Consider the following 14,986-nt stretch of genomic DNA (forward strand, 5'->3'; position numbering starts at 1 on the left):
ACAGTCGGTGGATCATGTTTGAGGTTATCAGGGGTAGGATGCAGATGCATAAATACTCTGATGTGTTACGATTGGTTGGAGTAGGTCAGGACATACATGGGCAACCACGATACCTTTTGGCTTTGCCGGATTGCTGGTCTAGATATTTCTTCTTGCTCACACGAGCTTTACAACATTCGTTATATCCTTTTGATCAAATATCATCTACTTCACGACAGATCGAACTAGTTGTCTTCTTATTGGTGTGGTGTTGATGCTGTGTATGCATATCTAATGGCTCTTCGTAGCTGCAGCCTGTCTCCGAGCAATGAGTTGGCTCAGCGGCACATCATCGTCCTGTTCGTCGTAGAACTCCACATCCTCATCGACACCAAAATCCTTCAGCCGTTCGCCCTCTGAGTTTCGCCAAGCTGCCTCACCTTCCCGCTCTTTACCATTTTCCCTACTTTTACCGTCCTCTTCTTCCTCCACATCATCACTAGCATCATCCCCATACGCATAGTCCTCCTCATCCCTGATCATCTCCCCATCCATCTCATCCTCCACCGCGTCCCTCTCCACAGCCCCAGCATACGGTCTCCGCCTCCTCACCGCATCCTCCGCCTGCCTCATCTTGAACGCGGCCACCGTATCCTCAGCATTCAACTCCGACTCCGCATACCGAAACGCATCCGCATTCACCGCCGTCGCATTCCTCCTATACGCCCGATCCGGATCTGGAGGCGGCCAAACCGTGCCCTCGTCCTCAAAACCATTCGTCTCGAAAGCCAGTCCACTGCTCAGACTAGGCGTAGGAGCCAGGGGATTAAACCACTGCAGCGGATTTCTCGAGTTCATACCCTGTACGATATTCGACCAGATACCGATATCGTACGGGAACTCCTGTTTCTTAATGCGTATCTTAGTTCCGTCGGGACTAGGTAGGTACCCGCCATACTGGCGCGCACGGCGTAGAAGCGTTCTGTGGCGTTCGATTTCCCAGCCTTCGATTGTGGTTTGGTTGATAGCCAGGCACCAGAGGTTTCTCAGTAGGAGGACGCCGAGGATAAAGAGGGTGATTGAGTTTGTCAGGAGGACGGCGAAGAGGTGGCCTAGTTGGAAGGGCGTGGGGCCCAGGTAGGAGGGCATGTCTAGGTTGGACCAGAGGTGCGAGAGGCGGATGAAGAGGAAGTATTGGAGGAGTGAGAGGCCGAAGGTGGTGTAGAGGAGGAAGCGCAGGAAGTGCGGGAAAGTGGTGTGGCTGACGCAGTTGTTGGTCCAGGGGCAGTGGTGGTCCATTTTGGGTATGCATCTTTTACACTCCTTGCAATGATGCACTCTAGGTGGCTTCGCGGCATCGCACTTTCGACACCATTTCCGGCTCTTCCCTGCGATATCCAGACCTGTCTCTTTGCCAGATGTATCGCCATGTTCTTCTCCCTTTTCGGCACCTAGCTCTTTCTTCACAGTCCAGTCCTTCGGTATTGTCCCGGCGTCAACGAAAACACTCTTCGTATACGTAATCCATATCAAGACCAAAATCACATTCGACACGATGAGTTCATTCTTCGTAAGCGGCGCGGGTTCCAACTGCGTCAACAGCCATTGAGAGGGATAGCCGAGGAAGAAGATGAGGACGTAGACAGCCGGGACTGCAGCTTGATTGATTTCCATCATGCGAGTGACATTGGCGTAGAGTTGTTGATGTGATGAGCGTTGGCAGAAAGGCAGGATGACGTTGCGGATGTGGAAGGAGGTTTCGCGTTCGACTAGGGTCGTTGGCGGATGTGGTGGATCACGAAGACACGTGATTGGACGATCATGTAAAAGCAACGGCTCACACCTTTCATTCGTCCGTCGTCATCCTCTACCAACCACTTCATCGCGCCTATTATCTTTGTTTTCACAGAGCTTTCAAAGCTCTGTCAGCAACGCGAATGCCATGGCGCTCTCGACATGGCCGTTTCTCCTCCTCATACCCACTTTTGTTCTAGTACACCTGTTCGTTTCGCCGTACACTAAAGTCGAAGAGTCGTTCAATATCCAGGCTATACATGATATCCTCGTTCATGGAATACCTACAGAGAATGCAGATCAGTTCTTGACGGCGAACTACGATCATGTTAGTTTTCCGGGGAGCGTGCCGAGGACGTTTGCGGGCGCATTGGTTTTGAGCGGGACGAGTAGGCCTGTCGTTGGGATTTTGGGGGATATGGCGCAGGTGCAATTGCTCGGTGAGTGGATTTGGGGGTAATCGAATGGAAGATGGAAAGGCTGATTGTGGGGACAGTGAGAGGAATACTTGGACTGCTTAATGCGGCTTCGCTTGTTGCGTTTGGGAGGAGCGTGCAGAAGGCTTTTGGTACTAGTGCTGGGGTTTGGTATGCGCTGTTCCAAGCCAGCCAGTTCCATGCTATTTACTATGCTTCGAGGACGCTGCCTAATATGTTCGCTTTCGTTTTCAGTAAGTTGCATAAGGTGCTTCGTACATCTCTTGGCTTATATCGATTTAGGTAATTTGGCCCTTCGAAGCTTGCTACTCGCATACACTGTACCATGGAGCACCTCCAACATCTCAGGATACTACCGGCTGTGCTTGTATCTGCTCACGATTGCTGGTGTAGTTTTCCGCTCGGAGCTAGCGATCTTGGTGGGAACAATCACCATCTACTTGTTCATCACTCGGAGGATATCCATCACAAGCGTCATCATTCCAGCTGGACTTGGTGGCCTCGTCATTGGCCTACTCTGCACTGTACCTCTGGACTCGTTCTTCTGGCAATCTTTCCCGCTATGGCCCGAGTGGACGAGCTTTTACTACAACACCATCCAAGGGCATTCGGCTGACTGGGGTGTCTCGCCATGGCACTTCTACTTCGCGAATGCCTTGCCACGATTACTACTGAACCCCGCAACCTATTTGCTTTGCATACCGGTTGCGGTCATGAACACATCGACATCTAGACGAAGCCTGGACCTTCTTGTTCCACTGCTCAGCTTTGTGGGGTTGTACAGCTTCCTTCCGCACAAGGAATGGCGCTTCATCCTCTACGTGATTCCAGGTTTGACTGCCGTGGCTGCCGATGGAGCAGCTTGGATCTGGAACCGCAGAACAAAGTCGGTCGTATACGCTACCCTAAGTTTAGCTTTACTAGGATCAGTTCTGGTATCATTCATTGCATCCACTGCGATCCTGGGTATCTCCAGTCTCAACTATCCTGGAGGCGAGGCCCTTCACACGCTACACAAGGAGATGGAGCACCCGGCCAGAAATCACTTCAACGTATACTTCGATAACCTTGCCTGCCAAACAGGCGTCACGCGATTCCTCGAGAGCCACAGAGGACCGCAGACAGTGCTTGACGTCCTTGAAGCACAGGACACTCTGAACAGCAGAACATGGACATACGACAAGACTGAAGACCCAAACGTCCTGTTGGACCCAATGTTTTGGACCAAGTTTGACTATGTTCTTGCCGAGAGCCCGGAGAAGGTTATAGGTAGCTGGGAAGTGGTCCATACTGTATATGGATTTGGTGGGGTCAGGCTTCTAAAACCGGGAGAAGAAAGTGGCTCGCTGGTCGAGCAGTCGGATAAGACCACTTCGCAAGATAGGTGGGCGTCGAAGATTGCAGCAACATGGCATGGGCTAGAAGGGTTGCTGAGGAATGGGGTGTTGAGAGGTTACTGGGCTGAGATACGGATGGAGCCGAAGATTCGTATTTTGCAGAACCAGACGAAGTAGTCGTGGGAAGTAATGAGCAGCCACGACCAAACGTGTAACAATTCAGTCGATCCTTCCCTTGGATGAGGTGGTTGTTTGGTGAAAGTCCGCGGGCGTCACTCGCGTTGAAGGACCCTTGCGCTTCGCATACCCCGCCACGCGGGCTTTCTGCCCCACCAAGCTCTCTCTTCCCAAGCATCGCGTCGACACCCAGTCTCACCACTCAACGCACCACTCTCTGAGACCTCAAAGCACCTGAGAGTCTGAACTACATAACACTTCACAACATGTCAGCCGACGCGTTACCGAAGCCCGTCGTCTACTGCGGAGGCAAGCATTCCCACATTCCATTGCGACTAGGGCTAACAAGAAGCAGTATGCAGTCTACCACCTGAAGTAGGTATGACACCGAGACGCGTTGAGAGGGAAATGGCGGCTGACTAGACTAACTAATAGTACTGCGAGTTTGGCGGCACAACGAAGAAGTGTGAAGAATGGCTAGAAGAGGCGCATCCAGATCTGCACGCGAAGCTGTACTCAGCAGGTACGTAGAGTCAATCATATTGGGAAGCCTATAGGACGCAATATGTATGGGTCAAAACACATCTGCTAACCCCCCTCTAGAAGCGCTACAGCAAAACATGGCCTCCCTCTCCGTCGACGCCCAAAAACGCGCCGAAAAGGACGCCCAGAAGAAAGCCGCCAAAGCCGCAACCGCCGAAGCACGAGCAGCCGAGACGCGCGCGTCGTCCAAGATCCTCATCAAGCGCATCGAGCGCAACAAGCGGAAATATGTCACCGCCGTACAGGGTCTGGAAGCGTTTGGTCTCGACATCAAGAAGGTGGCCAAGGACTTTGGCAAGAAGTTCGCGACGGGGTCGAGTGTCACCAAGATCCCCGGTGGCGGCGAGGAGATTACGGTGCAGGGTGATTTGAGCGAGGATATCTTGGAGTTCTTGGTGGACAAGTACGACGAGGTGCCTGAGGACAATTGCGAGTTGATAGAGGATAAGAAGAAGAAGAAGGCTGAGGGGGGTTGAATCGTTTGACGAGGTGATCGGTGTCAGGAGATGAAGTGTATATCAGCATAAGCATAGGAGTTGTTTGCTGGCGCGTGCAGGCGCAAGATAGAAGATGGGGAAATCATGGCTGGAGGCCAGTCCACTGTAGAGGGCGTAGCTTCGTGTTTATCTGCATCTATACCTTCGTTGCAACATAGCAGTGCATATGCCCAGATAATAGGGCTATGGACGCGTCTCTCGTGCTGCAATATCCGGGATGATAAAACAGGCATTGTCCATTGTACACCTTCGAGACGTATCGTACATCTCCAAATGCAGTATCGCGATAATAAAACAAGTTAAATCATCCTCGAAGCAAATCATGATACTCATTTAGCATTCGAAGGATACTAGTTGCGGATTACGCGTATGGGATGTGGAAGGGTCATGATGAACGGCCATGGCACGTGCGTGCTTAGCTGCCTGTCGGGAGCTCTATCATTTTTCTCGGGTCGTTGCCTCCAGCGCTCTCACTATATAACCAACCCTAGGGCGCGCCCACAGCCCGACTTATATCAATCCCACGGCCTTTTCCTTTTCTTCATTTTAGAGGACACGGCGACACGATAGTTCGCCGCACACAGTCCTTAATTTGCGCGCCGCCGACTAGAGAAGGCGATCCCAAAAGCGCAAGCCGCGCAAAACCACGATACCCACCGCGATCATGTCGAACGACCAGAAGAACCTCGGGCAGTACAAGTATGCGGCCATGTCAAATTTGGTCTTGCAGGCCGACAGACGTTTTACACACCGCGGGAAGGATGAGCATACTGGCGACCCCGAGTCGCTGGCAGGTCGCATCAACATCAGAGACATGGGCGGACGCACAGCGCGTGACAGCGCAAATGCGCAGGCAACAAAGAAGCTCAAGGGACCGGGCGTTGAGCGCGGAAACCTGAATGAGGGTGGCGATGTTCTCGAGAGAGAGCAGCGCAAGCGGAAACGGGACGATGGCACCAGCGCGTTTGGAGCCACTGCGACAGCCGACTTCAATATCGAAGGTCTCACATACAAGCCGCGGACCCCTGCGACGCGCCAGACTTTCGACCTCATCACAACCCTCGTGAGCAGATCTCTCGGCGATGTCGATCCTGCGACTACGCGAAGTGCGGCCGACGCGGTCCTCGAATACCTCAAGGATGACACCATGAAGGACTTCGACAAGAAGAAGGAAGTGGACGACCTTCTTGGTACTTCTATGGGCGGAAAGGAATTCAACGAGCTGATGAACCTGTCCAAGAAGATCACCGACTACGACGCGCAAGACGACGAGGAAGGTGACGAAGAGATGGCAGACGGCGACGGCGCTGACACGGGCGACAACCAAGGTGTAGCCGTCGTATTCGACGACGAAGAGGAGGATGAAGACGGGCCTCAGACGTTCGAAGTGCGAGACGCCGATTCCTCGGACGAAGAAGACGAAGCAGAGGCGCCCATCGAGCAGATCGGCGAAGATGAAGACCAGAAGGGTGGAGGGTTCGCGGATACCGAAGAGACGATAATACAGGGCGACACGGCCACCGCAGACCGCACAAACGGCGCAGACCAACTTATACCCGCACACGAGATCGACGCCTACTGGCTGCAACGGCAGATTGGGCAAATATACGAGGATGCGCATATCCAGCAGGAGAAGACACAGGAAGCGCTCAAGTATCTCGCAGGAGTCTCGGAAGATGGCGAAGAGAAGGAACTCCGTGAGATTGAGAACGACTTGATGGATCTCTTCGACTACGAACACCACGAGCTGGTCGCGAAACTAGTACTCAACCGCGATAGGGTCGTCTGGGTTACGAGGTGGCGAAGGGCTGCTGAAGACAACGATGAGCGAACAGCTGTCGAGCGGGAGATGAGAGCTGCCGGTCAGCAACGGATTCTGCAAGAGCTGCGCGCAAGAGAGACTGGCATCAAGGCTGAAGATGGCGCTGACGCTGGCACTAATAAGATGAAGTTCAATCTCAAGGACATCAGCCTTCCAGATGCGCCAAACGACGTGGAAATGGCCGACGCGAAACCGGAGGGTATCGTGGGCGGTCTGCAACCATCGAGCCGAATGGTAAATCTGGACAACATCGTGTTCGACCAGGGCAACCATCTCATGACGAATGCAGGCGTTAAGCTGCCTCAAGGATCCACGCGACGCCAGTTCAAGGGCTACGAGGAGATCCACGTCCCTGCGCCGAAAGCGAAGCGCGACCCCAACGAGCCAGCACTCATGCCAACCTCCGAGCTACCAGATTGGGCGCGTCCAGGTTTCGGTAACTCAAAATCGCTCAACCGTATCCAAACGAAGTGTTTCCCGACAGCGTTCAACGATGACGGCAACATGTTGATTTGCGCACCCACTGGTTCTGGAAAGACCAATGTAGCCATGCTGACAATGCTTCGCGAGATCGGCAAGCACCGAAACCCCGCGACTGGAGAGATTGCGCTTGACAACTTCAAGATCATCTACATTGCCCCACTCAAGGCTCTTGTGGCTGAGCAAGTCGGTAACTTCGGCAAGCGTCTGGAGCCATACGGCATCAAGGTCTCTGAACTTACCGGTGATCGCCAACTTACCAAGCAGCAAATCGCGGAAACTCAGATCATCGTCACCACCCCTGAGAAGTACGATGTCATCACCCGCAAGGCTACTGATACCAGCTACATCAACCTCGTTCGCCTCATCTGTATTGATGAGATTCATCTTCTTCACGACGACCGTGGTCCGGTCATCGAGAGTATCGTCAGTAGAACTCTACGACGCAGCGAGCAGACTGGTGATCACGTGCGCATTGTCGGATTGAGTGCCACTCTTCCCAACTACCGCGACGTTGCGAGCTTCCTGCGTATCGACCCAGACAAGGGTCTCTTCCACTTTGACGCTACTTTCCGACCGTGTCCGTTGAAGCAGGAGTTCATTGGTGTTACAGACAAGAAGGCCATCAAACAGCTGAAGACGATGAACGACGTTTGCTATACCAAGGTTTTGGAACAGGTTGGCGAACATCGCAATCAGATGCTTATCTTCGTGCACTCCCGAAAGGAAACCGCCAAGACTGCGAAGTATATTCGTGACAAAGCACTCGAGGAAGAGTCAATAGGCAAGATTCTTCGGTCAGATGCTGCCAGTCGGGAGATCTTGAGAGAAGAGTCTGAGTCAGTTCAAAACGCGGACCTAAAGGACGTCATGCCTTATGGCTTCGGTATCCATCACGCTGGTATGTCGCGAGCTGATCGTACTTCCGTGGAGGATCTGTTCGCCGATGGCTCTATCCAGGTTCTTGTGTGCACAGCAACGTTGGCTTGGGGTGTCAACTTGCCCGCGCATACCGTCATTATCAAGGGAACGCAGATCTACTCCCCTGAAAAGGGTAGCTGGGTCGAACTTAGCCCTCAGGATGTCCTGCAGATGTTGGGTCGTGCCGGTCGACCTCAATACGATACTTACGGAGAGGGTATCATCATCACCACACAGTCTGAGATTCAGTACTACCTGTCCTTGCTCAACCAACAGTTGCCTATCGAGTCGCAGCTCATCAGCAAACTTGCAGATAACCTCAACGCTGAGATTGTTCTGGGTAACGTGCGCAACAGGGACGAAGCGGTTGACTGGCTCGGCTACACGTACCTCTTCGTCCGAATGCTTCGTTCACCCGCTCTCTACCGAGTCGGACCAGAATACGAGAATGATACTGTGCTGGAGCAAAGACGTGTGGACCTTGTTCACGCCGCTGCACATGTACTTGAGAAATGCAGTCTGATCAAGTACGATAGGAAGACCGGTATGCTCAACCCCACAGAGCTTGGAAGAATTGCCTCCCACTACTACATCACCCACAACTCCATGGCGACATACAACATGCACATCCAGCCCGGTATCAGCGCTATCGAGCTATTCCGTGTATTTGCACTTAGTGAGGAGTTCAAGTACATCCCCGTCCGTCAAGATGAGAAGCTCGAGCTTGCGAAGTTACTAGGAAAGGTCCCGATCCCAGTCAAGGAGAGCTTCGAGGAAGCCCAAGCCAAGATCAACGTCCTGCTCCAAGCTTATATCTCTCGCCTTAAGCTGGAAGGATTGGCGCTGATGGCTGACTTGGTCTACGTTACGCAATCCGCTGGACGTATTCTTCGCGCCATCTTTGAGATCTGTCTCAAGAAGGGTTGGTCGCAAGTCGCTAAGCTGGCTCTCGACATGTGCAAGATGGCTGAGAAGCGTATGTGGCCAACTATGACCCCTCTGCGCCAATTCCCCACGTGCCCTCGCGACATTGTGCAAAAGGCTGAGCGAATCGACGTTGGCTGGTCGAGCTACTTCGGCCTCGACCCGCCAAGCATGGGTGAGCTGTTGGGTATGCCCAAGGCTGGCAAACTTGTCTGTGGTCTGGTAGAGAAGTTCCCGCGCCTCCAGATCGAAGCGACACCCCGACCGGTGACAAGGTCGCTACTCCGTCTGGAGCTGACAATACGACCTGACTTCGTTTGGGACACAGAGCTGCACGGAGCCTCAGAGGCATTCTGGATCTTGGTCGAGGACTGTGACGGCGAGCAGGTGTTGTTCCACGACACCTTCATCCTCCGAAGGGACTACTCCGATGGCGACGCCAACGAACATCTGCTGGAGATGACTGTGCCCATCGATGAGCCCATGCCACCCAACTACTTCATCACTGTTCTTTCCGACCGATGGATGGCATCTGAGACCAAGCTCGCTGTCTCTTTCCAGAAGCTTATCCTGCCAGCAAAATTCCCTGCCCACACTCCCGTTCTGGATCTGCAACCTCTGCCTGTTTCTGCCCTGAAGAGGAAAGAATACATGGGCTTGTACGAAAACATCGGTCGCTTCAACAAGGTTCAGACACAGACTTTCAACACCTTGTATACCACAGATGACAATGCTCTCATTGGCGCATCAGCAGGCATTGGCAAGACCATCTGCGCTGAGTTTGCCATTTTGCGACACTGGGCTACCAACAATGAAGGCCGCATTGTCTACCTAGCACCATTCCAAGAGCTCGTCGACAACCAGTACAAGAACTGGAATGAGCGGTTGACCGGTCTCAGTGGAGGAAAGGACGTCGTCAAGCTCACTGGCGAGACAACGGCAGACCTGCGATTGCTTGAGAGGGGTGATCTCATCCTCGCCACTCCTTCTCAATGGGACTCACTCTCCCGTCAATGGCAGCGCCGGAAGAACGTCCAGTCCGTCTCTCTATTGATCGCTGATGAGCTACATATGCTTGGTGGCACGAATGGTCACGTTTACGAGATTGTTGTTTCCCGTATGCAAGCAATGGCAACGCAATTAGAGTCGAAGCTGCGCATCGTTGGACTAAGCGTGTCTCTGTCGAATGCGCGAGATATCGGTGAATGGATCGGTGCAACCAAGCACACCATCTACAACTTCAGCCCGGCCATCCGAGCAGTACCGCTTGAGTTGAAGATTCAGTCGTTCACGATCCCCCATTTCCCATCCTTGATGATGGCTATGGCGAGGCCGACCTACTCTGCCATTACGCAAATGTCTCCAGACAAGCCGGCCATGGTTTTCGTCCCGAACAGGAAGCAAGCCAGGAACTCTGCTGCTGACCTCCTCAACGCTTGCATAGCTGACGAAGACGAGGATCGCTTTCTCAACGTTGAAGTATCTGAGATTCAACCTATCCTTGAGAAGATCAACGAGCAAGCGCTGGCTTCGTCGCTGTCTCATGGTATCGGATACTTCCACGAGGCCCTCAACTCTTTCGACAAGAAGGCTGTTCAGCATCTCTTTAAGGTTGGCGCGATCCAGGTGCTCATCGTATCGCGCGACTCTTGCTGGGAAATTGACAGCGGTGCTCATCTCGTCATCGTTCAAGGCACTCAATTCTACGAGGGCCGCGAACATCGATACGTGGACTACCCCATTAGCGATATCCTGCAGATGTTCGGCAAGGCCGGCAGAGTAGGACTGGACAAGTCAGCGAAGGGTGTGCTTATGCTGCCTGCGGTGAAGCGAGAATACTATAAGAAGTTCCTTAACGAGGCTCTTCCAATTGAGAGCTACCTTCCCGACTACCTTCACGACGCCTTTGTTGCCGAGATCAGCGCAAAGACGATTGAGTCAACACAAGAAGCTGTCGATTGGTCAACATACACATACTTCTACCGCCGTTTACTCGCCAACCCCAGCTACTACAATCTCCACGACACGTCGCACGAGGGACTTAGCGCGCACTTGTCCGACATGGTTGAGTCGACCCTGAAGGAGCTAACCGATGCCAACCTCATCGAGCACGACGAAGACGAGGATGCGATCACACCTCTGAACCCGTGCATGATTGCGGCGTACTACAACATCTCTTTCATCACCATGCAGACCTTGATGATGTCGCTCAACGGCAGGACAAGTCTCAAGGGTGTGCTGGAGATCATCACAGCCGCCACTGAATTCGAAGACATCCAAATACGGAGGCACGAGGACCACATCCTCCAGCGCATCTACGACCGCGTTCCCTTCAAGATGCAGGAACCCAACTTCGAGACGCCGCATTTCAAGGCTTTCGTTCTTCTGCAGGCTCACTTCTCACGCATGCAGCTCCCCGTCGACCTGGCCAAGGACCAAGAAGTCGTGCTGCGAAAGGTCCTCAACATCCTCAGCGCAAGTGTCGACGTTCTCTCATCCGAGGCTCATCTCAACGCCATGTCCGCCATGGAACTCTCCCAGATGGTCGTGCAAGCAATGTGGCAGAAGGACTCTCCTCTCAAGCAGATCCCCCACTTCGACGCCGACACCATCAAGGCCGCCCAAAAATTCGGCATCAACGACGTCGACGACTTCATCAACGCCATGGACGAAGACGAGAACCCAGACTACAAGAAGCTCATCTCCGCACTCGACGTCGACCAACGCCAACTCGCCGACATTGCAAACTTCACAAACAACTTCTACCCCAACATCGAAATCGAGCACGAACTCGTCGACCCCGAATCCATCGCTTCCAACTCGCCCGCCCAACTCAAGGTGCGCATTACGCGCAACATCGAGGAAGACGAGGAGCCCAAGATGGAAGTCCACGCGCCGTTCTACCCGGCCGACAAGACGGAGAGCTGGTGGCTCGTTGTGGGAGACCAGAAGGAACACACGCTGCTTGCGATCAAGAAGGTGCCTATTCTGAGGAAGTTGGAGACTGTGCTTGAGTTTACGCTCGAGAAGCCGGGTAGTCATGAGTTGACGTGCTATCTCGTTAGTGATAGCTACCTTGGCGTGGATCAGGCGCCTAGCTTCCAGGTTGAGGCTGCGGAGGGCATGGATGAGGATAGTGAGGAGGAGGAAGATGACGAGTAGATGCTTTGACTTGCATGGTTGGATTGCATGGGAATCGTATCTGGAGTGCATATTTGTCACGCAAAATTGGGTTGCGGCGTGACTGGGCGTTACGAAGTTGGATTGGCTGTATAGTAGTCTCTTGTTAAATCGACGTTTGTGTTCACAAGCTTGTTCGTCATGCTCGTGTGCTTGGGATGATATTTGCTGTCATACCTGTGACTTCGGCATGTGTCATGCATGAACAACCACACGACCGCCTCCTACGATAAAGCTCACCGCACCCGCCACGCATCGTCAACGAATCCACTTCGTCTCAACCAAGATACAATACAACCAAGTGGACTCCCATCACCACCTCTCCCTTCTGTACAGATGTCGACCACCTTTGGCGCCATTGTGATCATCTCATTATTCGTCCTTCTAGTGTACTTCATATACAAGACCTTCGTGGATGATCTCACCGATTTCGACGTGGTAGGCGGGACGCTGATCGTTATGGGTGCGGCATTCTTGTTAGGTCTTGCCGGTAAAGCGGCTTGGGAGCAGTATGCTAAGCGGAGGGTAAGGGCTCGAGTGGCGGGGAAGAAGCGTGGTGTGAAGAAAGTGGTCACGAGTATGAGGGAGCTTTAGGGAAGGTGAGCGCTGTGTTGAATGGCTGTAAGTATGCTGTCAGCTTGAATATGTTTTCGTTTGGTGGGTGCTGGTCACCAGCTAGCTAGCCTCGGAAAGAAAAAGAAACTGGACACCCTGGAGCCTACCTGGACACCGGGTCATTTCGAGGTCTACTTTGTATGGTTTCATCTCAATGTAGGTCATAAGGGGTGAAGCAGTCTTCAGTCATATTTGCCTCCCGAGGCTAGCTCGAACAGTTACAAACACTCATGATTTCTAAAGCGGTAGACCCTCGTATATTACTCACGGTAGCCCCTTGACAGTGTATAGTGAAAACAGAAGAGCGGACTGTGGAGGTGCAAGCTTTAGCGGTGCGTGTAGTACCTTACAAGATGCTACTAGCCGATTAAGTACTAGCGCCTTCACATCCAGAGCTTTTCCTCTCACCCTTCCGTCACCTTGCACCTTCGACACTTTCCGCAGTCAGAATGTCTTTCCTCAATCTTCAACCCTTCGACCCAACGTTGGCCCGTTTGCATCACGCCTATGTTAACAACGGTGTTGCACCGCCCATTGTTACACCTAATGTCAAAGGCCCGCCTACTCTCGTGCCCAACGCAAAGTGCCTCGCAATGTAAGTATAATCTCATTGAATAGGACTCTGCTCACGCGTTACCTCACTCTCTGCGAAGAGAGGCGCTAACAGTCAACAGCGCTCAACGCAATAAAATCCAGTCACCTCTTCTGCGATTACCAGCTGAGGTTCGTAACAAGATATACGCCTACACGCTCGAACTCATCCCCACGGAAATATGGCGGTGGCATCATGAAGAACTGTACTTTTGGGATCGTATGTTCTTTGTTCGATCCTCGCGCGAGGTCTTCGCTGAGACCGCCGCGGCGTACTTCGAACTGAGACTCCTCCCATATCACTACGCTACATTGTCAGTGGTAAAACTCCCGCCGCGTAGGTCAGGGCTCATACTGCCAATCACACCGTCTCAATTCCGTATGCTGGGGGCCCTTGCTTTTAGCTGGTATCATGCAGTGGGCCTAAAACCAGGTAAATACTGTCCATTTGCGCACAGCGGCCTGAGGCGGTTACATATTTCCGGGGCACCCGAAGAGACGAGACCTCGACTTTTGTGCGAAATTAGGCTTAGGGGTTGGATGGAGAATCCGCGGTTAGAGTTCACGTACACCATGCATGAGGACTTGAGCACTCTGCAATGGGTCCCGGATGCATAGCCATCGAGACCCAGCAAGATGAAGAGTGTATCTGATGCTCTAGGATTTATGCTGACAACTGATGCCAATACGTCGATTCCTGCGTGTAGGTTCGTGCGTGTAGGTTCGTGAAGTTTGGTCGCGCAGGATAGGCGAACCAAACTCGATCCTGCTATGGCTGACTCAAAGGTAGTGCTGGTAACGTGGACACGGGACAACGAATAAAATGATGAAGAGAGGTAATCTACGACATTCCATGCACTAGCGGCGTGACTCAAATTTCTATACTTATATTCTATGTGAACCTCAAACACCTCTTCAACCTACGCTCTTAATTTCCTTAACAACCTCACTCAAATTCGGCTGATCTGAAACTCCTGCCTCCCAACTCACACCCCGCCAACCTGCACGTCTGTCGATATGGACGAATGCAAAGGACCGCCCACCCTTGTGCCCAACGCCAGTTGTCTCGCAATGTTAGTTTCATACCTCACTAGAAGTAATGCGCAGCTGAGTATAAAATGCTGACCGCCAACAGTGCTCAGCGCAACCAGCTTCATTCCCCTCTCTTGCGTCTGCCGGCTGAGATCCGCAACAAGATATTTCATATAGCCCTAGATCTCAGCGCAAGGAATTGGAAACATGACTCCCATTTCCACTGGGACCGCCTCGATCTGTCCCGTACATCACGACAAATCTTCGCCGAAACCGCAAATGCCTACTTCGCAATACACCTCTACCCCGTCGCACGCTTCATACATCGCGAGTTCGACCTATCCGACCTCTCGAAACTCCGGAAGCGGTGTACGCCGTTACAGCTAAGGTTGATTAGGCATATCGATATTGATTGGGATGCCTTTCAATCTGAAGATCCAGCCATGGGACTCCGCGAGCCTATCGAACAGAACATGCGTACATTGCGGATTTTTCCTGCACTGGAAACACTGATTATCTCGGAGGCACCATATCAAGTGACCGGTGCTGATGACTGGTATACGAATGAATTCCGGAAACAAGTGGGAAATCAAGACCTCTGGGTGGAGTATCTGGAGAAGGAATATCGGAATGGGGGTTAATCATGAAGAGTAGGGT

The 14,986-nt window shown here is 52.6% G+C and overlaps 5 protein-coding genes across 5 annotated transcripts; 4 read left to right on the top strand and 1 right to left on the bottom strand.

Moving 5' to 3' along the window:
- Positions 1-270: 270 nt before the first annotated feature.
- J4E79_009894 (uncharacterized protein) lies at positions 271-1,656 on the bottom strand (the record flags this gene model as incomplete). The annotated part of the gene is made up of 1 exon (XM_049358734.1): positions 271-1,656. The coding sequence occupies one exon, from the start codon at positions 1,654-1,656 to the stop codon at positions 271-273; it is 1,386 nt and encodes a 461-aa protein (XP_049206837.1).
- Positions 1,657-2,424: 768 nt separating this feature from the next.
- On the top strand, positions 2,425-3,724 carry J4E79_009895 (uncharacterized protein; the record flags this gene model as incomplete). Its single annotated transcript, XM_049358735.1, has 2 exons — positions 2,425-2,443; positions 2,493-3,724. 2 exons carry the CDS (start codon positions 2,425-2,427, stop codon positions 3,722-3,724), a joined length of 1,251 nt encoding a protein of 416 aa, XP_049206838.1.
- A 266-nt stretch (positions 3,725-3,990) lies between these two features.
- TMA22 (Translation machinery-associated protein 22) lies at positions 3,991-4,743 on the top strand (the record flags this gene model as incomplete). Its single annotated transcript, XM_049358736.1, has 4 exons — positions 3,991-4,033; positions 4,080-4,099; positions 4,160-4,247; positions 4,328-4,743. The coding sequence occupies 4 exons, from the start codon at positions 3,991-3,993 to the stop codon at positions 4,741-4,743; spliced, it is 567 nt and encodes a 188-aa protein (XP_049206839.1).
- A 685-nt stretch (positions 4,744-5,428) lies between these two features.
- Positions 5,429-12,073, top strand: J4E79_009897 (uncharacterized protein; the record flags this gene model as incomplete). The annotated part of the gene is made up of 1 exon (XM_049358737.1): positions 5,429-12,073. One exon carries the CDS (start codon positions 5,429-5,431, stop codon positions 12,071-12,073), a length of 6,645 nt encoding a protein of 2,214 aa, XP_049206840.1.
- A 1,082-nt stretch (positions 12,074-13,155) lies between these two features.
- J4E79_009898 (uncharacterized protein) lies at positions 13,156-14,970 on the top strand (the record flags this gene model as incomplete). The annotated part of the gene is made up of 3 exons (XM_049358738.1): positions 13,156-13,301; positions 13,381-13,569; positions 14,433-14,970. 3 exons carry the CDS (start codon positions 13,156-13,158, stop codon positions 14,968-14,970), a joined length of 873 nt encoding a protein of 290 aa, XP_049206841.1.
- Between the last annotated feature and the right edge of the window lie 16 nt (positions 14,971-14,986).

The sequence above is a fragment of the Alternaria viburni genome (genome assembly GCF_023758015.1).
Source record: "Alternaria viburni strain BMP 2772 chromosome Unknown scaffold_27, whole genome shotgun sequence".
Lineage (NCBI taxonomy): Eukaryota > Fungi > Ascomycota > Dothideomycetes > Pleosporales > Pleosporaceae > Alternaria > Alternaria viburni.